We start from the raw sequence: 26,986 nt of genomic DNA, 5'->3' as shown, positions 1-26,986 counted from the left end.
GAAATGGTGTAGGTATTTCAACTTAGAATGAATGCATCAAGGTTAATTAGGGATGCTTCAAATTACAGACTACTGCCACTTCTTGTACAGCTAACCATTAATTAGCTATGCTAATGAGGAAAGCAGGAAATGACTACAGGAGTTAAAAATCTCCTCTGCTAGGGAAAAGAGAAAAAGGCTTCATTTTAGGCCTCAGTTTCAACCGCCGATTGTTAAAGTTGACCGCGATGATATAAAAGCATACACTCTTGTTTTTCTTTGTTTTTCAAAGTTGAGGTACTAATTAAAAAAAAAAAATTACTTGCTTAGACATTTGTTTTCTTTTTAGACTGTCCTTCTGAAAAGCTGTATCAAAATAGCAATAAAGAAACGACCAAAATCAAAACAAAACAAAACAAAACTAGTGATAAAAGTGTGGTCAGTGGTTGCAGTTCAATCCCCAGCAGAGATTTGAAAATGCGTCTTAGAGTTTAACCTCTTAACCATCTCATCTGAGTCTCCGTGGGAGGAGATGAACCAGTCAGGGACAACATGCTTCTCCCGTTGATTCCTGCTGTTGAATTTTATAAAAAGAAAAGAAAGAGCCAGGATATGTTTGACAGAGGCGCTGTATGGTGAGGTGGAAGGGGGTGCTTAGGCAGGACCCTGCTGAGGCTTCCCTTCCCCCTGAGGGATTCAGCCTCTTACACTGAGCAGGTAACTGTGGGGTGGAGCTTAAAAGGAATGCTAACACCTGCTGCTCTTGAGCCTTGGCTTTACCGTAAGGTCTCTGAACAGATGATAAGCCAGGGAAACCTTATCAAGCAGCCTCGGCTCCGCTGCTTCAGTATGTATCGACCTCCCTGTAATTGTTCTTTCTTCTGTCTGGAATTTGGATGATGTTCTCAGAAAAGAACTCTACACAAGGAGTGGTGGGTACTCAAACAGAACCTTCCTAGGGTGGTGATAGATGTTTGCATTAAAAAGAAGATCTCACATGGAGCTGGCAAGATGGCTCAGTAAGAAAAGGCACTGGCTGCCAGCCCAGGGACCTGAGTCTGCAAAAGTTCAATCCCTAAGACCGACATGGTGGAAGGACAGAACAGATTACTCTGGCCTCTTTGTTCTCTGTGCACATACACCTGCGTGCATGCACACGCACGTACATACACACACGGGAGGGGGTAAATAACATGTAATAACGTAATTCACTGGGTGGAAACAGGGGCTACACTGCCACTTGCAACTTGCTGGTTCCTTGCTTTCCAGTCTTCAGGTGTCAGTAGTCCCGTAATTGCTTTCTCTTTCATTACTGTTTATCTTCTAGTTTTGTTTTGTAGAAAGGTGCTTCTGTTGTCTCATAGTATTAGATCCAACTGTATGTACACTTTTGCAAATTACATTTTGATATTAACCTTATATTATGAGGTATTTTTTTCCTCCATTACTCATCAGAAAGCTAGACCAGACCAGTCACCAACCTGCTGATTTCACACAAGTTAACGTTTCTTAGTGATGTTTGGAATCGTGTGCCATAATTTCCCAAGGCTGATAGGTTATTTCTCCGCTGGTGAAATGAGCCAATTCAAGCTAGGTTAGAATATATTAAAGGCAGATTTATTGGGAAGCTGCTCTTGAGAGAACCAGTTCACTGTCCCCAAGGAAGGAGATAGGGAAGTCATCTTGGGGGGAGGGGAAGGCCTTGGAAATGTAGAGGGAAGAGAAGGAAAAGAAGAGAGAGGAAGAGAGGGAGAGAGGGAAAGGGAGAGGAAGAGAGGGAGGAAGATGGAAAAGGTTGGGGGGGAGGGGGGAGGAAAAGAGAGGGAGGGGCACCACAAAGTGTCTGGGAGAAGCCTCTGGGGGAAGGGCAGCCCAGAGCGTGGGCTGGAAAGTGCAGGGTTGGGGGCAGGGTCTGCCAGGTAGGGACTGAGGGATGGTGGGAGATCCAGGAGGCCACGTCTGCTTTTGATAGGAAAAATATGTGCCTCAGTCCCTTGTCCCAGGGTCTGAAACCAAATAATGGACACCTATGATCCCTATAAATTCTGGACCCTTTTCCTGACTCTAAGCACTTCTCCAATTTGTGGATCTTGCACTTTCTCCATGAGTGATGGTTATAGTTTTCGTCCCTTAACCTAAACAATATGCTTCAAACAATATCCTAAAGTTTACCAATAAGTTTCTATGGAAGATCAATCATCTTAGTATATAATTTGTACTGTTTACCGTATACTGTGCTAAGAGTTTGTAGCCTCATTTATGTAACCATTTTAACAAGCCCCAAAAGGCAAGTGCTATTACTCTCATACAGCTAAAACCCAAAAAACAAAAAACAAACAATACACTTCTAAATAACTTTCAGTGTGGCTAGGTTTATTTGTGCTTCAGTGTTTTGCTTCTCTTTGTGGATGTTTTGTTTGGTTTTGTTTTGGAGACAGGATCTCACTTTGTAGCTCAGGCTGCCCTGGAACTCACTGTGTATCACAGCAGTCCTATTCCAGACTCTGTAATTCAGGGGCTACAGGTGTGTGCCACCCAGGCCTGCCTCCCTGCAGCATCTTAATGGCACCACTTCAAGCCACAGTGACTGCAGTAGCAGGTCCCTACAGTACACTACAGTTCAGCAACGGGTGTGTTTTCTGACGCCTCGTTTGGCTCCAGAGGCCACTTCTGAACACCTTCATCTCTCTTCTTCCCTCCGCACCGCAGTATGTGTCCTGTCTCATCCAATCCGTAAGGTGCCAGCACTGACACTTTTTCAACCCTAAACATAGACAGCCCGTTCCAGGAACCCCCTTGAGACATTCAGTTTGAAAGGTGAGTCAACATGAAGAGAATGTTTTCGTGAGTTTGACAAACAACTTAAACGGAAAGGCAGTGAGCCGTGAACAGGAGAGACAGTTCCCAGTTTCTTTCTGTCTGATCCCCATCACCCTCCTCACCCCATCCCTTCCCCCTACAGCTAACAGGCAGGAGCCCCGCTGAGATCTGCCGGGCGTGCGGGGCGGGGCAGGAGGACGCCTGTGGGTTGCCTCCTGGAGCCTGACATCTAGGCTGAAGACTGCTCAGCGACACCAACGAACCCGGACGCCCTCGAGCTTGCCTTGCCCACTGGTACCTAGCTAGAGAGGGAGGAAGTGGACTGAAGAGTCGGGAAATACTGCTAGGCGAGTTTACCCACATCAGCACCATGGACAACGCAAGCAGACAAACTCAAGCTAGGCTGGATGCTGCGTGCTTCTGGCAGATCTGGCAGCGCTTCGACAAGGAAGGTGAGTAGCTTTGATCAGTTGAGCGCCTAGCGTAGACACAGAGGGAACTGGAATTTCTCCTAAGCGCCTTTCGCTATAAGAAAAGTTGACTACTGAGTGCCTGAGAAAGTACACTCAGCATACGTTGATTTTACATATCAAGAAAGTGTCTGAAAAATTCTGAGTGGACTGGGGACTTTCCTGCTTCCCAACCTGTGGCTGTGTGAGTGACGTGCAGTTAATATATTAACAAACATCATTGCATATATATTCCAGGCTGTTGGGCTGAAACTCAGCAATCTGTGGCGCTTTGTAAATGTGACAGTTTTTCATTAGTGACTGTCACATTATCCAGTCTCCATTCTCTACAAAGGATGAGTTTCAGTAACGTGCAGATTTATGTCCCTCTACTTCAAACCACATTCTTGAACATAAAACACATCTGTTTGCTATTTGGCCTTGTCCATTGATAATTACACACACACACACACACACACACACACACACACACACACACACACGGCCTGAAAGGCATGCTTACATACAAAAGCTAGGACTTAGTATTTACCCCTCTCAAGATATTAGTAGATAAATACTGAAGTAACAACAACAACAACAATAACAACAAAGTGTGAAGGTTACAGAGATGGCTCAGCCACTAACATTATATACTGCTTTTACAGAAAACTCAGGTTTGGACCCAGCACATATGTTGGGTGGCTCCCAACCACCTGAACTCAACTCCGGGAAATCTGATGCTAACTTCTAAGGGCACCTACACCGACTTGCACCACACCCTCAACCCCTAGACATACTCACATTTACATAATTAAAATAAAACACAAACCTTTTAAGAATAGGAAATATAAAACTGAGACCAAACCCAACGCTAGCCTGGGCTCTATGTGACACTGCTTCAAACCTCACACCTGTAATATACTTTTAGACAAGTATTGTCCCATTTATTCTATATTAGTGACTATTATTTATGCTTATTTTCTTGCATTAGAAAAAGGTTACATAAGAGAGACAGAGCTGGATGCCTTCTTTGATCATTTGCTGGCAAAATCTGGCACTGAGGTAAGTACTCATAGCATAGAGCACTTGTGTATGTGTCTCTCAGCAAAATACGAGCCTCAGAGTCTTGCGCTGACTTGAACCTATAATCCCGTATGACCTTGTTTTTTCTTTGCACATAAGATCTCTCCCTCTCCCTCTCCTAGCAACATAAAGAGATTTAGGCAGGTTTTATAAAAGGTATCATTACATTAGGCATGCTGGCCACTGACTTTCACTGAAACATCTGTCATGCAGTTAGATTGCCTACCTTTTGTGGACTCAATCAACCGTAATTTCAATGTTTCCTTGGTTACATCTCTGCTAATGGATTTCAACAAGAGGTAGGGTTAACTCCTAGATCAAAAGCACAAAGGAGTGGAGAAGATATTGTGAGTTTTAATGTTCCATGTTCACACATGACAAACAAACCACTTAAAATCACTTCCTCATGATATGTTTGATTAAAAGAGGTTGTAGATTTCTCATGAAGTGCTGCTAAACCAGAACACAACTGGTATCCTCGGGATCAGATATCAATGTAAAGCAGTTTACTGAGATGGTAAACCTGTCTAGAAAGATGCAGATTTGTTCTAGAAGGTTCTTGTACCAAAGGAGAGGGGGAAAAATAACCCAGAGATGCCAAAGGCCAGCCCAGCCTGTGGTTGATGTTCATCATGGAGGACGTCTTTGGGTGGGTGGTCATCTCAGGAGGACAGGCTCTGGGTCTGCTGTGTTTACACAAATTGTCTCCTCTAGGTTTCCATACTTTACCTGGAGGAGCATTAGGGGTTACATAGTCCCAGGGTGGAGGGAATCCTGGCCATGGATTCCCTCCACCCTCAGAGTTCAGGGAGGGGTGTTAATGGGACAGCCAGCTAAGACATGAAAACCAAACCAAACCAAACCAAAGTCGCCCCTTGGTCTCCCTGTGTCTGCCTCTCTTATTTTGTGCCTCTTTTGTCTCTCATGTCCTACCCACTTCTGTGTTCTAGACTGCTCAGTGTTTATTGTTGCATTCCTCTCTCTGTGTGTCTCTTTGTGATCTTTGTGTATCTCCTCCATTTCTTCAGCCCTCTTCTGGCTTTCCATACTTCCACTCTGCTTTTCAAAGTTTTCTCTTGTCTCTCCTATGCCCCAAGTCTGTTATTTCTCTTTCTCCATCTCTTACCTGTATCCCTATCTCCATCCTATTTCTGCTTTTTATTTTTTACTCATAAGTTTCCTCTTCTCAACTCCTGGTCTCCTTTTCTTTTGATCTCATGGTCTCTTTCCTTATTGCTCAGTCTCTCTCTCTCTCTCTCTCTCTCTCTCTCTCTCTCTCTCTCTCTCTCTCTCTCTCTCTCTCTCCAAGGCACAAGGCACAGGGTGACAGGAGAGAGGCATAGATCTCTGTATTCCTTCTGTGCCCTGTTCAGATATTTGCATCTGCTTCTCTCCAGCCTTCATTCTTGCCTTTGCATGAGCTGTGGGTCTAGCTTAGGAAGATCACCACAGCAGAGGCTCCTGTTACCGCTTCGTCACCCATTTTCCCATGCCAGCAACCCACTCCGAAGCCTCTGAACTTGAGTCTGTAAATGCTCAGGCTTTGGTTTTGCAGGAACCCATCTATGATTCAACATTTACTCAAACTGTGGGTGGGTGGGGGATATGTGAAGAAAGAACACAGAGGAAGATCAGATCATTCAAAGCTGCCAGACTCTAAGACAGCTCATTTGCAAAAAGAAACATCACTGATACCCCAGAGAAAGGATTTTGCTGGCTGGGGTAACTCCATTGTTATAGTGCCTGCCTAACATGTATAAAGCCCCCGGGTTTTATGTCTTGTGCTGTATACACCAGGGATGGCAGCAAACACCTGCAATCTCAACACTTGGGAAGTAGAGACAATGGGATCAGCAGTTCAAGGTCATCTTTAGCTACATAGCATAACAAGTTACAGTCAGCTTGAGTTATATGAGACCCTGTCTCAAATAAATCACACACACACACACACACACACACACACACACACACACAGTGTTTATTTATTCTGAGAGAAGGGCTCTAAGGTCTCTAACAGTGAGCTGTTTGCTCATCCATCACTGAGCACTCAGATTGCATGCAGTTACTTCTTCCATAAAGCCTCTGATGGGGCTCGACTGATGGGACCATGTGCTGTTGTGTCTGCTCTCTGTTACTCCAGCCTCACTCTCCAGCATGGTGATGATCTGGAACCTTGCAACCTGACTAGGGTGGTGAGGAAAGGAAGAAAGGACAGACACAGACACGTGGACTAAAAAGCTGCAGTCAGGTGGGCTGTGTACGGTCTGATGGAATCCACTCCTAGATATGTAGTGCTAACTGAGCTCTCGGTGTTTTCATTATGTCCAGCACAGGGGAGGAGCTAGTTAGTCTCCTTAGAAGGTGTCTGTAGGTGAGCAGTGTCAGGCTATAAATGCCTGGGAGAAGGAGGCTGTGGCTGCTAGGTTTTGCATACACTGCTGATGTTTGCGCTCAGATCAGAGGAAGACTTTGGTCCCACAGAGGGAACCCTGGGTTCCTTGTTTGGCACTAGGTACAAGAGATGGGTCGTCAGGGGCTCAGTGGTTAGAGATCTAAAAGAACAGAAGTTAAGGCTCAAGCTAAGGATGACGGCTGCTTTAATAGCTTCATGTTGACTTGCCTTGACATCTAGTTTTCCATTAACACAGCCGTGTTGTTAAATTCCCATGACAATGTCCAGAGTAGTATAAAGAATAACTGATTCAGCCAACAGAAACTGATCCAGAGATGAATAAGTGATCACTGTCCTGACATGGGTCTTACTTTTAAAATTAACTGAACTTTGACCTGGAGGTGTCTTAGCTAGGATTTTACTGCTGTGAACAGACACCATGACCAAGGCAAGTCTTATAAAAAACTACATTTAATTGGGGCTGGCTTACAGGTTCAGAGGTTCAGTCCATTATCATCCAGGTGGGAGCATAGCAGTATCCAGGCAGGCATGGCGCAGGCAGAACTGAGAGTTCTACGTCTTCATCCAAAGACTGCTAGTGGAAGACTGACTTCCAGGCAACTAGGGTGAGGATCTTATACCCACACCCACAGTGACACACCTACTCCAACCAGATCACACCTATTCCAACAAGGCCACACCTCCAAATGGTGCCACTCCCTGGTCCAAGACTATATAAACCATGACAGGAGACCTCCCTGCTTCAGTTCAGTTTCTGTATGGTGCATGCACACGTGTTCTCCCCCAAAGAACCAAAAAGGCAGCTGCATCGATCTGTGATGGTGGATGACCAGGAACTGCCTTATGGGTGGATAGGAAGTCCCATGACAGGGCAGGGATAGCACGGTTCTGTCTGAGTCCTAAAGCCTCAGAATCAGGAAAGCTGACGACGTAGCCCTCAGTTAGAGGCTGGAAGCCTGAAAACTCAAGGAAAAGGTGCTGAGACAAACCCTTGAGGCCAGGGACCAGGAAACATGGGTTTCTGATATTCAAGGCAGGGCATGAGCACTTTGCAGTTTTAAAGCAGAGTGGGGAGGCGAGTTTGCCTTCTGTGCTCAGTTTCTCTATCCAGCCATGAGGATGGTACCCACTCAAGCTTGTGCTATGTACTTTGTTATTCCATGAGAGAAAAAAAAAAAATGTGACGAAAGCAACTTAAAAAAGGAAGGGCTGATTTCAAGTCTCTGTTTAAGGGCACAGTTCATCATGCTGGGGAAGGCATGGTTGCTGGTCACATTGTGTATCTGTGGCCACAAAGCATTGAGAAATGTGTGCTGGTTCTCAGCTCGCTTTCTCAGTTTGATTTAGTGCTAGATCCCAGGTCCTGGGGTGGTGCCATCTACTTTCAGGGATGGGGGTGGGGCCATGATTCTTAAACTTTTCTAGAAACACAGGTACAAACTTGCTCAAAGGATTGTCTCCAAACTCCATCAGCTTCACGACTAAGATTGCCTATCACGCTCCCCAATCAACACAGGCTCCATCATCAGATTCCCTGGGAACATCTCACAGGCTGCCTCCCTCAGTAGTGTTTGTCAAGTTTCTAAGTATTCCTTAATCCAGTCATGTTGGCACCCAACAGAACCACCATCGCCCAGACAAACAGATGATCCATAGGCTGGGACCAACATACCACCGAAATGCCCTGGTTCTGGATTTTAATGTCCGCAGAGTGTGAATAACCACATCTTCCTCTTCTATTTCACCAGGAGCCCGCATGGGTAGAAAGTGCAGTTGCAGGGCCTGTGGTGCACATTCTTGTGATGGTGCTGTCTCCTTGGGCTCTTTTCTTTCCCAGCCTTTCTTATGCAGCCCCTTTGCCTACCACTCAGCAATGGGTAACTGAAGATATATTTCTTAATCATGTAAAAGCCTCTGAGGTCGCAAACAAACTATGGCAACTTTCAGTTTGTGAGAGCAAGTTTTCCAAGTCCCAGCCTTCAGAGACTATCATAGGCCACATCCTTACTGTACTGGTTCTGAGAGTGAAGAAAGGCACGCAGGAAGGGAAGGGGAATTGTTGACAGTTACAGCAGGGGCTCACAATACTTGCTCAGTGTGACACAAGCAATCCAGCCACTGCTTCTTTGGTCTCAGCTCACTGAGCTCACTCACATGTTTTTCATTTGGTGTGAGCTCACTTAGGAACATATTCAATTTTTAAATAAGGTCTTTCACTATTCCCCATTTATAATCCTCAAATGAATACATTTGGTTGATGTCTTTACAGAGTCAATCTGTCCCAGTCCTCTTATTTTAATCATTTAGTCATTATTTTAATCATTCTAAATATAAGGCCAAAGCCATCAGCCTGGCAGATGGCTTTGGTGTGGCTACAGCACACAAATCCATTTGATTAATATGCTGTCTTGATATAAATACGAGTGGTTCTTCTTTGGCTTAAAATTTAAAATAACTGCTATTTTATTTGATCTTTAGTTTGTACTAAGAAAGCCTTTTGGTTTTGGTAGAGTCTTATCTCTGTGAAGTTTATTCTAAATGAAACTTATTCTGCACTTGCATGTAGATGAGACATTGATTTACTTGTTTCTTTCTTATGCATGCACTTCACTGAGGTTTTATGTTTGAGTCTCCTCCTTCCAAAGGTAACAAGTGAGAAACAATGGGACACAACTCCATTTATTTTACTTTATTTTGTTTTGTTTTGTTTTGTTTTATCTTATCTTATCTTATCTTATCTTATCTTATCTTATCTTATCTTATCTTATCTTATCTTATCTTTATACGTATAGGTGTTTGGCCTGCATGTATATATATTAGTGCCCTTGGAGGTCAGAAGAGTGGGTCAGATCCTCTAAAGGTAGAGGTGTAGATGGTTATGAGACACCATGTGGATACTAAAGAACATAACTGAAGTCCTCTGTAAGAACAGCAAGTGCTGTTAATAGCTGAACCATTTCTCTAGCTCCATAACTCCATTTTTATACGTGTTGATAAATTTGCTCTTGATTAAATATTGAAGAGGTAAATATTGATCAACTGACACAAAACTCAATGGATCCCTCTATTTCTCATGTCCACTTCAGTCCTAGAGGCATGGGGAACGACCATGATCTTAGCTTTAAGGAGCTTGCTGCAGAATGGAATGTTTTAATCTTAGAGGATCCAATAGCTCAAATCATGGGTTAAGAGCATTTCCTACTTTGTTTATGATGCAATATCAAACACACACTCTGTATCTTCTTCCTGCAACTAGTGAGACAGGAGTCCGGTGCCAGGGACTCTGTTCTTGAAGTGATGTCTGGGTCTTCCCTAGCATGAAGTTGATTCTATTGACCAAAGTACAAGGACTTCCAAGGATGGGCTTTAAGCTTCAGGGTCTTATGCAGGTTAGAGCTAAGCAAGGATGATCATGGGCTGCCTGAAGTCAAAGATAGCAATTAATGCGGTTCAACCAAAATTGTAAATGTAAAAACAAGATTAATTTTCTTGGTAATTTGACTACATGGCTTTCCAATGTGAACTTTGTAGATGACAATATCTTGTCACGTGTCAAAAGGTTGGACACATCTGAGAATTATGTTGTTCAACTAATTGTTGAACTTCTCTGAAAAACCAGTATAAAAGCAAGTCACCAAATTGCCCCAGGATTGTTTGAATTTTTGTTTAGAAGCCATCTGATTCTAGGTTTTAATGACTCTGCTGGACAGCTTCTGTTCTAGTGGCGGCAACAATGGTACTTCAGGGAAGTACAAAAAGATACTTTTTAAATTGCCATGTTAGTCTGGGTTTGCAGTGCCCAGCTTCTCAAACCATCCTTTTTTCCTGCTTCGAGGTGGGCAAAAGGATTCGGAATCCTGAGACAATGATGCCTCAGACACTCTGATCATTTTACCCCTCACTCTTCTGAATCGCCAAGACTGATCTGGAAGAAACATACACTTGATTGAGAGTAGCAACAGGCAATGGTCATAAGTTGGATTTTCCTCTTGTCATGTCTCAAGATGAGAAGGGGAGTTAGTGTTGCTCTTCAACCTAGTTTTACACTGTTGGGAACAGGTGTCACATGAACAGCCGGGCTGAAGGGACTGGTGCCCAGGACAAAAGGACATTGCTGATAGGCCAGTCAAGTGAAAACAGAAACAAACCACAGCCAATACAACACACACACACACACACACACACACACACACACACACACTTACACACTAACACACACATATATACCCACTCACTAGAACACACACATATATATATATACATACACACACATGCACACACACATACCTACACACTAAAACACACATATACATACACACACTCAGACATATACACATACTCTCACACACATACATGCACTCTCTCTCTCTCTCTCACACACACACACACACACACAAGCAAGCAAGCGCACACGTATACATGCACACACACATACACGCACTCACACCTTCAAAGAAGAAAATGTCGGGAGTCTGGGAGTGAAGCCAAGGGCTTCAAGGTACACGAACATTCTTCTGTTTCCCATAGCTGTTGTGAAGACTTGTGAGCTGCTCTTTATGCAAGAGCCTACCTTTATGCTCATCTCCTGCTTGTTACTCCCCAATTTGTATTTCCCTGCCAGTTCACTATGTTCTGAACTCTATCTAGGCAGTTTCTCTTCCTACTTTCTCCAGCTTCTCACCATGGGGACACCTCTCAAAGAGAAGTCCAGTGGAAGAAAAATCAGGGCATAGATGCCCTCTGGCAACCTCTGATGGAGGACACAGGCCAGGCCTGTCTTGCTATCATGTTCCAGGGACTGGCATTATGTGTGACAAGTACGTGGGGTGCTCAATAGAAATCAGTGTGCCTTGGGTTTGTACCGGGGGCCAAATCTGAGTTGGGCTAATTTGTTTTGGGGCATCCTGTTCTGGATGAGACAGGAATAATTCCAGACTTTTTTATTTGAAGAATTTTATTTCTCACTATCTACAACCATTCTCTAGAATTTCAAGTGAGGAAGGGTGGCATCTGGGTTAGTCCAAGGCCAACAAGCAACTTCCCTGCACATAAGGAGATGAGTGAGGGTTCCTCTGTCTGTCCCTGGTAATTCACAGCTGATGGACTTGGAGCCTTCTGAGAGCAATGTTAAGGAGAAATGATCTAGCATAAATTCCAGCATCTATGGACTCAGGATTAGGCAATATTTGGGTCACCTCTACCTCGGCTCTTGCATGTCAATTCCTTCTTCACTGCTAATTGTATGTCATATTCCCTGTACTAACCTTGACCTCTAGAGAAGATGAGTGAAGGGGAACAGATGTGTAGGAAATGCTATACATGGGAGGAACTAGGATTGCTTTGGTAACTCGGCAGCTATGTCATCTCTTTGTGCTCCTTTTTGATTATTTTCCTCTTACAATTATTTTGCCCTAAGAGAAAAAGCCTTCAAAGCTGGACTGTTTAGTTAAAAAGAGAAAAAAGTAAAATCTCTGAATTCTTGCAAAGAACTCTTATATATTAATTATAACCCAGTCTTTTCTTTCACTCAAATAGATAATATTTAGACATGTTCTTTTAGTACCCACTGTAGTCTCTAAGCTTCTCTAACATCCAGTTTACTCAGGGAGAATATTGATAGATGGCTGATTGATCAAGAAATGTCTGTCACTGCTCTGTCTTCTGGACAACATGTTCTAGAGCAACATGGGAATCAAACTGCATGCTTTGAATGCTTGGGGTCGTGGTGGCTTTAACATAGCTATACATGGTTTGTTTCAGGACACTCTTATGGAAGAAAATGTGCAGAAAGTGAAAAAACAGTTGATGACCAGCCACAACGTCTCTAAGGAAGGCCGCATACTGATGAAAGAGGTAGTTCCAGGTCTACACCTCATGCCCTTATTTTCATGAGCAGCCATTTCCTTTAAAAAAAAAAAACAATGGAAGCCAGACATGCTAACTCATATCTGGTATCCCATCATTCAGGATGCTGAGGCAGGACTGCTGCTGCCACTTCAAAACCAGCCTGGACTACTGAATGAGTTCCAGGCCAGCTTGGGTTACAGAGGGACACCTTACCTCAAAACAACAAAACCACCAAGAGCAGCAACAGAAAAGACAGCAACAACTTGCAGTCAACTGAGAAATCAAAAAAAATTTTTACAAGGCTGTTGGATTAGAAAATATTTTTGAAATAACCTTTCTTTCTCCCACTTGCTTATGAAATTGGATCTCATTTAACCCAGGCTAGCTTGGATTAATGTGTAGCTGAGGATGACTTTAAACTCTGGACTTTCCTTCATCCGCTTTAAGTGCTGGGATTACAGCTGCACAATTCTTTCATTTTCAGTAGATGACCCAACACTCACACCTGTTCTGCTCTTGAGCGTTCCTTCCTCAGCCAATATTTGTTTGTCTGTCATCTCATGCAAATTGAATCTTGACAATCAAACAACATTGACTAAGCATGAATTTAAATCTCGGTATCAGATCCAAGGGAAGGGGGAAAAATCTCTCCCCGAAGATCATAAGAACAAAACAGAGGTTGAGTGTGGTTGTGCTCGACTTTAGTCCCAGCACTAGGAAGTCAGAGGCAAGCAGATCTCTACGTTGAGGCCAGGATGGTCTACAGAGTGAGTTCCAGGACAGCCAGGCTGTTTTCAAACAAACAAACAAACAAACAAACAAACAAACACCAAAAGGCCAATCAAAGAGCAAAACAGAGGCTAAGCGTGTAGCTCCTGCCTAGCAGGTGTAGAGCCCTGAGTTTGATCCCAACAATGCAATGAACAAACACACACCAGAAAACCTTTATTTACTTTAACCCCTTTTATTAAACACCTACGAAAGCATGACCATGCCCTTGGCCATGCAGTGCCTGCTTCCCACAGTTTTCATCTCAGCAGATTATTTCTCTTAGTAAACGTTAGGAAGCAGTTTACTGATAAGAAAACATTTCCACCTACAATCATCTGTGTGAGTGTGTGTGTGTGTGTGTGGTATATGTGGTATAGACATGTATGTGAATGTGTATAGGCACCTATGAACACCCATAGGAAAGCCCTAGGAGGACGTTGGGTGTCTTCCTCAATTGTGCTTGCTGTCCTGTTTTGGGGGAGATTTACCATTAAGCTCCTAGGATCTGTCTTCCTCTGCCCTTCAACACTTGGGCTATAGGCATTGGGCTCATACCTGGCTTTTCCATTGTTGCTGAGGATTTGAACTCAGGTGTTCATGCTTCATTCACATCAAATGTACTGTACATCATCTTTGCAATTAAAATGAAGAAAGTATACACTAAAATGATGAACCTATTATAGTAAATATATAAGTCAAAAACAAATTGATACTAATTGTTATCAAGACTTTTGTACTGTAAATGATTGGATGAGCTAAATGTTTATATGATTGGCAGTACAGTGGGTATGTTACATCACAAGTACTCCAGTAAACGGTACAGTCTGGACTCACTCTGACACTGAACAAGACCTAGAGAAGATTACTTTTACTTATGGAGACAAATGGGAAAGAAAATACTACTCACTCTAACAATCCCAGCTGAACTTACCTGTGTACTAAGACTGTGTATGATCACTAGGGATGAAGATATTACACTAGCTCATGGACCAAACTGGAGTTCCTATAGGAAGGTGGCTGGATGAATTAACACACTGCATATTGTAGTAGAAGATGGACACTAATTGTGTTAAATAGTATAAACCATAGCCAGCACTCTGGCATCAGGCAGAGAGCAGCCATTTCTGCTTTCACATGTAGCACTGAAGAACTCTGCATCTATAGCACCAACCGGTAAAATATGGAGGTTCAGTGTGTGTGTGTGTGTGTGTGTGTGTGTGTGATTTATAGCTGCTTGTTAGGATTATTTGAATTAAACGAGGTGTGGTGGCTCACATTCATAAATCCAGCACTTGGGAGGCTGAGGCAGGAGAATTGCCATAAATACAAGGCTGTTCCTAGTCATCCATTAAGACTCTGTCTGAAAAAGCAAGAAAACAGAACAAAATAAACCAGGAAAGATGGCTGAGTCTGCATTATGAACCTTAGAGCCACACTTACTTTCTAATATCAATAAAGTGTCAATTTAATGGTGGAGGTGCAGAGAACATATTAAATGATAAACAAACTTATCATCATCTGCCATTACTGCCATTATTTTCCATGATGAGCTATCCACAGTTTATACCTAATGGAAATATGGTCCTTTTTGAAGGAACCAATCATTAATGGCTTAGAGCTTCAAGCAGAGCTCTCCATCCTGGGAAGTCTGAATAGGTCTTCTATAACATGCATAACATGCATACTACATGCCTTACATCTTAAAGGTCACTGGTCAGAGCCCCTGACTATTTCTCTTTGTCTCCTGTAGCTTGCCAGTATGTTCTTATCTGAAGATGAAAATTTCCTCCTGTTCTTTCGCCTGGAAACTCCCTTGGATAACAGTGTAGAGTTTATGCAGGTGAGTACTTGCTGTCTCCATGGAGAAGGAGGGTGGGACTGCCATCCATTCTTCTGTCTGGTCCCTGAGGGAGAGGTATACCCAGAGGACATGGCCAAACAACTAAGCTTCCAAGAGAACTTATTTATCTCTCCTTTTATTGGACTGCTTCTGAGCTGGAGGATTCTTTAATGGGGCCAGGGGAAGGCAGGGTGGTTGAAAGGATGGAATGAGAGAGCCAGGAGGCTGCAGTAGGGGTCTGTGGAGGCTGGAGAAGCTGAGTGAGCCCCTTCTAAAGATATGTCACAGTCAAACTGTAGTTTGTTGGAGTGTTGATCCAGGCAGTGGACCTTGTACTGAGTAAATGCTAAAGACAATATCAATAGCTCATCTGGCCTCACTGCCCCTCGGCTACCCAGTTCATCAGTGTTTGGAGAGTGACTGTTACATTGATGACGAATGGCAGGGAAGTACAGCTCAGAGTTTGTTCCAGGTCACAGCTGTAGACTCATGACAACTCCATATCCTGGTTCACTCCTGAAACTGTTGCCATAGTTTAGCATCCTTTGAACAATTATTTATCCTTCTGTTAAACTATATAAGCATGTGCTTATAGGACTTATCTGAATGGACCACAAATATGTTCCAGTAATCCAAGAAATGCAAGATCAAATAATTATATTTTCAAAGCAACAAAAGTGGTAAGAGGAATATATAAAAACAGGGTGACGTGAGCAAGTCTCCAGATAGCTGCTGAGGTTCATAGGCCTGTGCTGTGGGCTGTCATGGAAAGTAACTGCAAAGATTCAGTCAGGAGCAGAGTTAACTTTTTAAGAGTCTCTTCCTTTTGCCTGAATGATTTGGTGTCTTCTGAGTATTGCCCCATATCATGGACACATCTACAGAAGCATCAGAAAAAAATCCCATGGCTGAACACTGCATCACTAAAGAGCAAATCTCTACAGAATAAGGACAGAGGAGGTTTAGTATAATGACAAAGGAGGTGTCTTAGGGTTTCCATTGCTGTGAATAGACACCATGACTAAGGCAACTCTTATAAGGACAACATTTAATTGGGGCTGGCTTACAGATTCAGAGGTTCAGTCAAATGCCATCAAGGTGGGAGCATGGCAGCATCCAGGCAGGCATGGTGCAGCCAGAGCTGAGAGTTCTACATCTTCATCCAAAGGCTGCTAGTGAAAGACTGACTTCCAGGCAACTAGGGTGAGGATCTTAAGCCCACACCCACAGTGACACACCTACTCCAACCAGGTCACGCCTATTTCAACAAGGCCACACCTCCAAATGGTGCCACTCCCTGGTTCAAGAATATACAAACCATGAAAGGAGGTTTAGTATAACAATATCTCCCTTGATTGCTATCTATCTATCTATCTATCTATCTATCTATCTATCTATCTATCTATCTATCTATCGTCGTCTGTCTGTCTGTTGATTTATTTACTTTTGCAATGAGGCCTGTTGCTGAACAAGGGGCTCATGGGTAGGAGCCTCAGGATCTTCCTGTCTTTACCTCTTAGTTCAGGGATTACAAATGTATGACATCACATACCGATTTTTCACGTGGGTGCTAGGGATCTTGAAGTCAATGGGTCAGCACAGCAAGCACTGTGCCCACTGAATCATCCTCTTAGCCCCCCTTTCTGTATCTTAAATGTCCTTCTTTGTGTTCTTGCTATTTCATAGGGTGTAACCTTTCCTATGAGTCTATTGGCAATATGCTTTTTCTCTTTACCTGGCATATTTTCATTTTGTGTTCTTAAAAATAGACTTACTGAATATTCACATAAAATCTTCAGTCCTCCAGTGGCTCAGATTCAATAATATTATAACATCATTAAATGGAGACAGGTTGGAGACAAGCATTGTAAAAATCTGTTTCTTAAAATTACTTGACATTTTCACCATTAAGGTATTCTTACATATAAAATTTAGATTATGGATTATATTTAGTACATAGATTTTATAAGCCTGGCTAAATCAATCATAAATTACATGGACTGAAAGAAGTGACATTTTTGATTAGTTCTCTTATTAAATAAGAGACTAAGGACCAGTGTTTCACATTACCCCTGCAGGGTCTACAATCTGATTATGCCTAGAAATTAAGACACTGGCATTTAATGTATTTGTTATCCTCTTGATGTTAAATCTCCAACAAAACAATGACAAAATACCCAACAAAATCAAATTAAGAAAGGGTTTGTTTTAGCTTATAGTTGGACTGTACAGTCCATCATATTGAGGAAAGGCATGGTGGCGGGGCAGGAGGCAGCTGAGTACAGTGGGTCTGCAAGTAGAGACCTACCCAGGAGGAAGAGAAAGATGGCTGAGTGCTCAGCTGGCCCTTGTTCTTTTATTTAGTTGGGACCCCTGTCCGTGAGATGGCCCTGCTCACACTCATGGTGTTTCTTCTCTTTCCTATTAAACCTGTCTGGATACAGGACAAGTGTATCTCCTAGATGATTCTAAACTACTGAAGTTGGCAATGAAGATGAATAATCATGCTTGATAACAGACACCCGGTATGATGGAAGGATAATTTTGTCAACTAAAAATCAAAGCATACTCAAAACCCCCAAACCTTTCATGATGCCTTTCATTGTGTGGCTCCATGGAATAGGCAGAGTGGTCAAGGAAACAGCATTAATGTCGCTCACGGGTGTTCAGCTGTTGTCTTCCAGTGAAGTAAGCAGTTGCATCTTCAGTCTGTCAGTGCTGTCCTCAGCCATCAGGAAGGATGGCTTGCTACTGTGAAGCATCAGTGGCCATTTTTCCCCTCTATTCAGAGTCAAGGCCACAGGGCAAGAGTCCTTAGGAAACTTTCCACTGGCTATTTGTTTTCTTGGTCATTGTTTTTATGTTTTCTTGATACAGAATCTCTATGTATCCCACACTGGCCTCGAACTTGTAATCCTCCGCTGCCTCATTCTCCAATGTTTTGAGATTTTAAACATGCACCATCAGGGCCAATTGGTAGGGTCATGCTGTGTAGTCCGGCTTGCTTAGGGCAGTGCTAGGATTACAAGAGCAACCTTGTCGTGCTCTTATTCTCTTAGCATCTGTATTCCCCACCTCCAGTTGCCCAAAGTTCATCATTCCACCAAGATATTACTCTTTAGAGTTTTCATTGTAAATAGGTAACAAACACATTTTCCCTTTGTGTTGTCTCAGACTTGTCTCCCAGAAGGGCAGGTCTCTGAGTAAGCCTACTTGTGTGGTCTGAGCTCAGCATACATGCCTAGGAGACGTTTGTTTGTCTTGTGGGGTCTCTTAGAACTTCTCTCTAGTTCTTGACAGCTCAGCTCTGTATTTAAAGCAGTATTTACATAGCATCTTGCATTTTTGGATTTTTGAATGCAGAGAAGATATTTCTGCTTTCTGTACTGTCCTCAACAGAAGTCTCTTAGGATTCTAATTAGAGTTTTCTAGTGGAGGCATGGTCCACTTGAGTGGCTCTGGGAGATCTCAGTGATGCATCTGCATCTCTGCTGAATTCTACCCAAACAATTGCTGTTGCCACAGCCAGCTTTGAACTCCATGGAAAATGTTTATTTGTATCCAATTAGGGAGCATTTTTAGATGCTGAATCACAGGAACCCAGCCAGTATAAGTCCCTGCCTCCCCTGAAATACCTGAAAATGTTTAATGTTGTGCTTTGAAGTCCTTCCTGGGCTCATATGTTTAAACACTTGGTTCTTGGTGGTGACATTGTTCAGGACATGGAGCCTGACTGTTAGAATTAAGCCTGTCCCTACTTTTTACTCATTCTCTGCATCCGGACTGCGGACACAATGTGACCAGCTGCTTTGAGCTCATACAGCCAAACATTCTCCACCATGATGGAGTGTGTTCTTTTGAACCATGAGCTGAGCTAAACCCTCCATTAGGGTGCTTCTAGTCAGATAACAAGAAGTCAGGTAGCCAAAGCTTGAGATAAATGCCTTTTGTGTGTTTTAGATTTGGCGCAAATACGATGCAGACAGCAGTGGCTTCATATCAGCTGCTGAGCTTTGTGTGAGTATCAGTGGGAAGTAACACTGGGTGAAGGGTTGGTTTGGTCATCTTTAGAATGCATACATATATACATACATACATGTATATATGTATATGTGTGTGTGTGTGTGTGTGTGTATTTCTGTGGACCCAAGACATGCGGCTTTGAATTTGTTTCTTAAAAAAACAGCCTGACTAGAGGAAGTGGATCACTAAAGATTTTAAAAATGAGCTGGCAAGGTGCCTCGGCTTGTAATGGCGTAGGCCTAAAGTCCTGAGTTCAATGCTGGGAACCACATAAGGGTGGAAGGAAAGGACAGCGACACAAAGTTGTCCTGTGACTTCCACATATTGTTACACATCCTACATAGTATATGCATGTATATGCATCTGTTCACAGACAAATGTGCACACACACATTGCACATACCACGTACGCATGCACACATGCATATACAGCACAGTACAATAAGTAGAACTTTAAAAGCCAATAAAGAAACGAGGAAGCAATAAAGGTTCGGGAAGTAGCTGTCATGCTGCTGTCTTTGGGAGAGGTAGATGAAGCTTTTAGGATCTTTTTTGTGCTTGGAGTTCCTCTCTGGTTTCCAAGAGCATCTTTCAGTGGCAACCCTCCACTTTAATACTTAATGCTCATTTAACATTTTATTTCCTCCACAAAACAAGTTACAATCTCCATCCCTATAGAAAAACCTTCAACAAGTTTATATCTTACTTGCTCACTGCGTTCAATGTGACTTTTCTCTTGGGGGCACAGAACTTTCTTCGAGACCTTTTCCTCCACCACAAAAAGAACATTTCTGAGGCTGAACTGGAAGAGTATACTAGCACCATGGTGAGTGAAGGGGGGGGGCGTGGGGGAGGCTGCCTGTGTCTTCTCGTTTCCCCAGGAAATCTTTGCTGATAGAGGAGACGGCTACATGGGAAAAGCCTGGCTCTGGAACAGTGGCTAAAACAGCTGTTGTAGCCTCTTTCATGGAAAGAGATTCATGCATTTGAAAAAGAAGGCTGTGCAGCTGTCTTTGAAGAGACCAGGAATATGCAGGAAATACTAGTTTTTGTTTTTGTTTTTAAAGCACCTTGCTAGCAAACTCAGTGGGCATAAAGTTGCATAGAAACAAGTAACCATGGATTTGTACCATCAGGACAGATGGATATGGTCTCTCACCACGATGGTGACTCCACTCATTGAGGTCATGGGCTCAGAGCAGAGGAAACTCAGATGGGGATGTAGCCTAGGTAGTGCCAGGCAAAGGGAGCTGATGGCTGTGAAGCACTTTGCATTGCATGGAGAACACATGTGACCTCAGTTAGCTCTCATTGCATGTCATTATCTTATATTCTTATTATGGTGTTCTTGACCCAAATGACCATGAGATGATTTCAGTGTGGAGTTTTCCTTGAAAACTTAGTGGACAGGAAAAGTTGTGTCTGCTGGGCGCCAATCATCGCTCTAGTGTTCACACAATGCTTTCTTCAGCTTGTGTCAAATTGCCCCTGTTGCTGTGCCAGCTTCTGTCCATCTCCAGGCCTGTGTTTTATTCTCACCGCATCTGATTTCTTAATCAGTAAGCAAGTGACTTACAACATAGGCTTAATTGTCTACTGTAGGAGTGTCACATTTATTTTATATTTTTAATTTAATGCCTTTTAGAATTTCATACATGAGTACTGTATTCACATCACTGTTTAAAAACAAGTGTCTCTGTATTACATTTTGATACAAAGAATACTTGAGCAGAGTTTATGCGAAGTTGGAGCATATCCAACTGAGAACAATATGTGGGTTTTTGTGAAAATGTGGGCTATTGGGCACACCCAGACTTGTGTGTGTATGTGTGTGTGTGTGTGTGTGTACTGGGGGTATGCATGTGAAGGCACCAGGTCAGCCCTGGGTGTCATAAAAAAGGGGAATGTCTCATTGACCTGAGGTTTATTGATTAGCTGGCTAAACTGCTTGGCAAAATCCCCAGGGATCCTCAAGTTTGTCTTCCCAGTGCTGGGACTACCCGGGTGCTGCCACTCCTGTATTGTAAACTGTGGGCTCTTAGCATTAAACTCACTTCCTATGTTTGCAGAAGCACTTCACACACTGATCTATCTCCCCAGCCCTGTATATAGGCTTTCAATTGGGTTGCTTAAATACTGACATTCATTTTAAAGATTAGCTAACCAAGAAAGCTGTTTCTTAGCCAAAGGCACCATAAAGCTAAACTTCCTGAATGCCTCCAGAATCTTACTCTGGACCCTGGCCACTCTGTGTGCTGGCTCAGGGACGAGTCTTCCCAGGGAAAAATGAAAGCTATTTTGACCACGATGACTTCTGAGTAAGAAAAGATGTCTAAGAGAGAACCAAATCCCAGGACAGAATGTCAAGGAAGCGTTTTGGTTTCTTACAGTGCTATTTGTTTTAACTGAATGCAGGATGTTGTTGGGAATCCTGAGCAGAGATAGACTTAGCATTGAAAGAGCAGGGATCTCCAAGGAGCAGGAAGCAGTGGCCCTTGCTCAAGAGCCTCTGAGATCTTTCTGACCTCAGCTCCTGTGATGCTCTGTCATGGAATAAACACGGAAGGGAATTCATTTGCATCTTTCAGGGGGCCAGACTAGAAGGCCTTGAGCATATTTTAAATATCAGTAGAACAGAATGTTAGCCTGTCTGTTGTTATCTCAATTTAATTAATTTGTAAAACATGAACCACAAAGTGAATACATTTACATTTAAATCTCTTTCTAGCATTTCTTCCAGCTTGAAACTAAGCAGAGGGCTTCTGCCCATCTCCAGCTATCAAGTCTCATCTCTGCTTTTCTCTGCTTTCTGCTTCCTAATATAGCTCAGCTGTTTTTTTTTTTTTTTTCTACTTTTTTCCCTCTGGTTCTTATGCATCCTTCAAGATTCAGGTAGATGCTATCTTGCCCTAGGAAACCTTCACAACTTCCTTTCGTAATGAGCACCAGTACCACTCTCTAGCCTGTTGTGCGTGTCACCACCTTAACACCATACTCATTCACTTAAGTCATCCCACAGATGCTGTTAAGTGCTTATAGTGCCCCAGGCATGAGTCTAATCACTGGGGATTCAACAATGGGATAACAGGGAGCAAACAATACATGCAATAAATAATAAATTATATTGCAGGACAGAAAATGAGAGGAAATGTAGAGATGGATATGCCAACATGGTAGAGAATTGAGGGTGTCCTAGCCTCATTTATGTTGTTTTCATAAAATATTCTAACAAAAAGAAAATTAGTGGAAAAGGGGACTTATTTCAGGTTATAACCCATCATTGTGGGGCAATCAAGGCGGGAACTGTAAAATGCCAATCCCATCACAACCCCTATCAAGGGCAGGTAGAAATGATTGTGTTTCTATGCTCTCTTGCTTGTTTTTGCTTAGCTTGCTTTTTCAAGTCTTATATAGGCTGGGGACTCCTGCCTAAGGAATGGTACCACCCATTGTGGGCTGTGTCTTTTCACATCAATTAACTAAAGATGATTCCCCATAGACATGTCCCAGGGCAGCCCAAATATAGATAATTCCTCACTGTGACTCTTACCAGATAATTCTAGGTTGTACCAAGTTGATAATTAATTCTTTTGGCCTACATCTTATCTCCAAGTTCCTGACCTCACAGAGTATGACACTCTTCAGGCTACTTACCGTAAAATGAACTGAATTTTCAGGTATTACCTAAGAACCAGCTATGACTGAACCAAGATAAAGTAATGATTTTCTTGGGGATGCTCCTATAATTCCTTGCTTGTATTGCTCGTGGCCCTGTATAATTAACATGGGGAATGCTTTATTAAGCATGGTCCGGTGTTTAATATTTTTCCTTTCCCTTAAACTTAATGTTCCAGGGCCAAGTAGACATGGTACCTGTGGCTTTTTCTGAGGTCCTTTACTTCAGAAAGATTCCCAAGCAGCTGGAGTGCTGGTAATGAACCATGATGACTCCCTAGGGCTGGCTAGAAAGAGAGGGATCAAAACATGTCCTGGTTGACCAGGATTCATATCACACTGTTCATTTCCTTAAATGAGTATGTGGTCTTTTTGGACTATGTGTGTGTAATGCCCATAGTCAAAGTGCAATGAACAGAGGGGCAATGTTAACAGAGATATAACACTACGGGGAGGGGGGGCATATGTGATGTTAAGGGGAGAAAGGGAGGTATAGTATTGATATAGGAACTAGATAAGATACACTTAATCCAGGGCTGCAGAGATGGCTCAGACGGTAAGAGCACTAACTGCTCTTCCAGAGGTCCTGAATTCAAGTCCCAGCAACCACATGGTAGCTCATAACCATCTGTAATGGAATTTGAGGACCTCTTCTGGCATGTCTGAAAATAGCTACAGTGTAGTCGTATACATAGAATAAATAAATCTTTTAAAAAAATACATTGAATTCACCCACAGTAGAAGGCCCCTGTGACATCATCATCTTAACTTACTTTGTCCCCTATGCCCACCTTCCAATGAATGAATTACTTAGTATCCCCACAGGAGTCATGTTTGCCTTTAGATAATTCTAGTTTGTATCATCTCCCAAGCATTAAAGGACCCTCCGGATCACACTTATCTGAGCATTCAGGTCTCTTCCAATATTTATTAGCCTAATGAATGGCAAGAGCCTTAGGAATGACAATAGGGTGTTTCAGGGCCGTAGTGTTAAAGCCCCTCTTTCCTCAGTGGTTATACAGACCTCACAATGTCTCAGAAGATGCTCTTTCCCACTGAGGGATGTCACTTTGAGGGATGTTTCTCCTGTGGTTACATTTGACCTGGTAAATCAGTTCATGAAAACTTGTGAGTTCTGTCCCTGACAAATGTTTGGGGAGGAGTTGCAAAAAGAGATGTAAAATAGTCCCTGCCTCAGTCTTCAAACCTTGATTAGGAGAAAACTGGAGAGACAGGAGAAAGGATCAAAAGCTCCCTGGTCATTCATGTCATTTCCACTGTGAATGTCACCAGCACAAAGCATCAACCAGTAAGAGGCGTTGAGTTCAAGCTTCCTGCCTATCCTTTAGCGCCAGTGGTACCTACTCAGGAGTTTAGGAAGCTGTCTACCTGCCGAGGGCTGAGAGATTCCCTAGGAGTGAATCACATTTCTGCTGCTTTAATGACTTCTTATTGAGCAATGAACACAAATCACCACAAAGCCACACTGAAGATTTTCTTTCAAGGTTTAGTATGAAATGCTTTACTTAAGAGCTGTAACCTACCAGATGAATTCAAATTGACCCTAATGAGGATGGCTGCATTTGACAGCTGTGTGAAGCATGGCTAACAGATGAGCTGAGAGTGAACAGCCAGTCAAAAGAGACAGGCTCAGACATGCAGACCATGTCCTGTCCCAATACTAATTAACGTTCTAAAGGAGGAAGGGAGGGAAGGATGCTACCAGCTCCAGGCAGGAGGAGAGACTGTGTATCTAGATAGGATATTATTAAGTGGTATTTAATCTCGTTAAGTAGAAGCTAATGACTCTGGGAGTTACTGTGATAAAACAGCAACTGAAATTCCAACACTTGGGCAGAGAAAACTCTTTGGAGTTAAGCTGGCCTTATGAATGGTATGAAGTCTGTCCAGTCCAAGGCCTGTCTGGACTCATCTATGGGATATTTTCTCTTTCTATGTCTGCTCTCCACATGCTGATGATGCTAACCAGTTTTAAATGCAAGAGAATGCCTGAAAGCCTCCGCTTCTGTCTCTGACTCAAACCATTCTTTTGAGCTTCTCAGATGAGCACACTGTGGGTATGTGTCTCCACTTTCATACCCAGCATCTCAAATGCAGCAGGTCCACAGTTGACATTCTGACTGTCTCACAGACTTGCTCTATGGGCGGCTTCCTTCATTTTGATTGACGCATCAGGACAATCAGTCTTGATGCTTTCCTTCTCTGCCACTCTAATTAGCAAATCCTATTGACTGCTACATGTCACTATAACTAAAGCTTTGAAGCCCAGTAATATGTTAAAGGAAAGAGGTTTATTTAGCTGATAGTTAGGGAGGCTCCTGGTGAGGAAGTCACGGCAGGTGCTTCCTGATGGCAAAAGTGTATATGAGCCATAACAGAGTGAGACCAGAAGCAGAAGGACATTCGAAGGCCATGCTTACTTGGCTCACAGCAAGTCATTGTTCTTGGAATCAAGTCATACAAGACCTCCAAGTCTTACCAAGTCCCTCCAAATGAGCTAACCACCTCCGCCTGGGTCTCACCTCTTAAGCTTTCCCCCACTGAACACTGGCCAACCTGGACATCATTTCCTGGAGACTAAGCTTCCAGCATGTATTCTTTTAGGGGAAGCTCACAAAATAGCAACTATATTCACATTGCATCAAGAATCTGGCCATTCCCAGCAGGTTCTAAGCCACAAGGATGGGTAACTGAAGAGGTTTCATATCTCCACTCCTACCTTCTGCACCCTCTGTTGAATACAGCAGCCTGTGATCCTGTTACATTGTAGCCGGATCACAGCTGAAATTAAACCTTCCAATGACTAATGTCTTTCAGAGAAAATGACAAAGTGTTACCACCTGCTTACTGACCAAGCCACCATTCATCTCAATTTATCTCCTTTTGTCCACTTCCACCTATCACGTCATAGACTTTTCCTGAAGAGAGAAAGCACGTGTCCATTTCCCTTTTTCAGAAAGGGAAGCCACAAGAGGCCAAAGTGAACCAATGAGATTTTACATGAACAGAGTAGTGGTGAGGGGCTGCTGTGGAGGAGGAGGGATGACTCAAAGGCAGCTGCATTGCTGCCTGCTCCAACATCGATTGTGATTCACAAAAGCCGCCTTCCTGGAGCTCTCTGAGAATGTCTCCTCTGCAGCTTGGTTGGTGTCCACTTCTTCCCGGCAGCTTGGCTGCTCTTGATAGTCTCTAGGTGGCTCTGCTGGTCTGAGTGTGACTCTCAGCACTCCCACTGCTTATAGAAACTGGACATGTCTAGAAAAATCTAGTCAGTTTCAGGGACTTTCTGAAACTATTGAGTTGTTACTTCCTGAGTTTTAAGGAGCTCCCTTCCAGGGTGGAAGGTTAAATCTCGGAGGACATTGCTATGTAATTCCACCGTGTGGGAGACAAGGCCCCTTTGTTGTCCATAGCTATGCATGCCAGGCTAGCTGGCTGTACAGCCCTTAGGATTCTCCCATGTCTGCTGCTTCCCATGCCTGGATGAGCACCAGGGTTACAAACGTACTCCCAGCCGGGCTTTGACAAGGGTGCTGGGAGCGAGTTCAGGTCTCAGTACTTGTAGAACAGGTACTTTGCCACTTGAGCTCTCCAACTCTGACTTGAAGTCAACCTCGAAGCCAGTGTTCATATGGGTGGGGGCCTAACTGACCATACTCCTCACTTCTCCCTCATACACTCCTCAGTCTAGGGAGTTTTCCTTTCCAGTTCGCTCAGCAATAGTCAGGCCCATGCCTTCCTAGATGAGGTTTCTACTTGCTTAGGGCTCAATCTTGTTTTCTCTTAAGACAGAACCTCCTGCAATGATGACATCACAAAGGATGAGATACAGGCCACCCTCAAAGCCTGTGTCATTATCTGACTAGATATAGTATTTGTATTTAAAGGATATGATAGGACACATAGGAAGTCCCAATAATCAGTTGTACTGTCTGCCACTTGTCTGGTTTTGCTCTATAAGACCGAACCTTACTGTGCACATCAGGTTGGCCTTGAACTTACACCAATCCTCCTGCCTCAGCCTTCTAAGTGCTGGGATTATAGGCACATACTATCACAGGTTCAT

At 43.2% G+C, this 26,986-nt stretch overlaps 1 protein-coding gene across 1 annotated transcript in view; it reads left to right on the top strand.

Annotated features, from left to right (window-relative positions):
• Positions 1 to 2,988: 2,988 nt before the first annotated feature.
• The window catches only part of Scgn (secretagogin, EF-hand calcium binding protein), a 39,132-nt gene continuing 15,134 nt past the window's right edge, over positions 2,989 to 26,986 (top strand). Inside the window, exons 1-6 of the mRNA XM_021179966.1 lie at positions 2,989 to 3,251; positions 4,240 to 4,310; positions 12,505 to 12,597; positions 15,113 to 15,202; positions 19,163 to 19,219; positions 19,973 to 20,050. Of these exons, the coding sequence (XP_021035625.1) occupies positions 3,170 to 3,251; positions 4,240 to 4,310; positions 12,505 to 12,597; positions 15,113 to 15,202; positions 19,163 to 19,219; positions 19,973 to 20,050 (471 nt within the window). The 5' untranslated portion in view covers positions 2,989 to 3,169. The remainder of the gene's footprint in view (positions 3,252 to 4,239; positions 4,311 to 12,504; positions 12,598 to 15,112; positions 15,203 to 19,162; positions 19,220 to 19,972; positions 20,051 to 26,986) is intronic.

This window comes from Mus caroli, chromosome 13 (genome assembly GCF_900094665.2).
Source record: "Mus caroli chromosome 13, CAROLI_EIJ_v1.1, whole genome shotgun sequence".
Lineage (NCBI taxonomy): Eukaryota > Metazoa > Chordata > Mammalia > Rodentia > Muridae > Mus > Mus caroli.
This window is presented reverse-complemented; position numbering and strand designations above follow the sequence as displayed.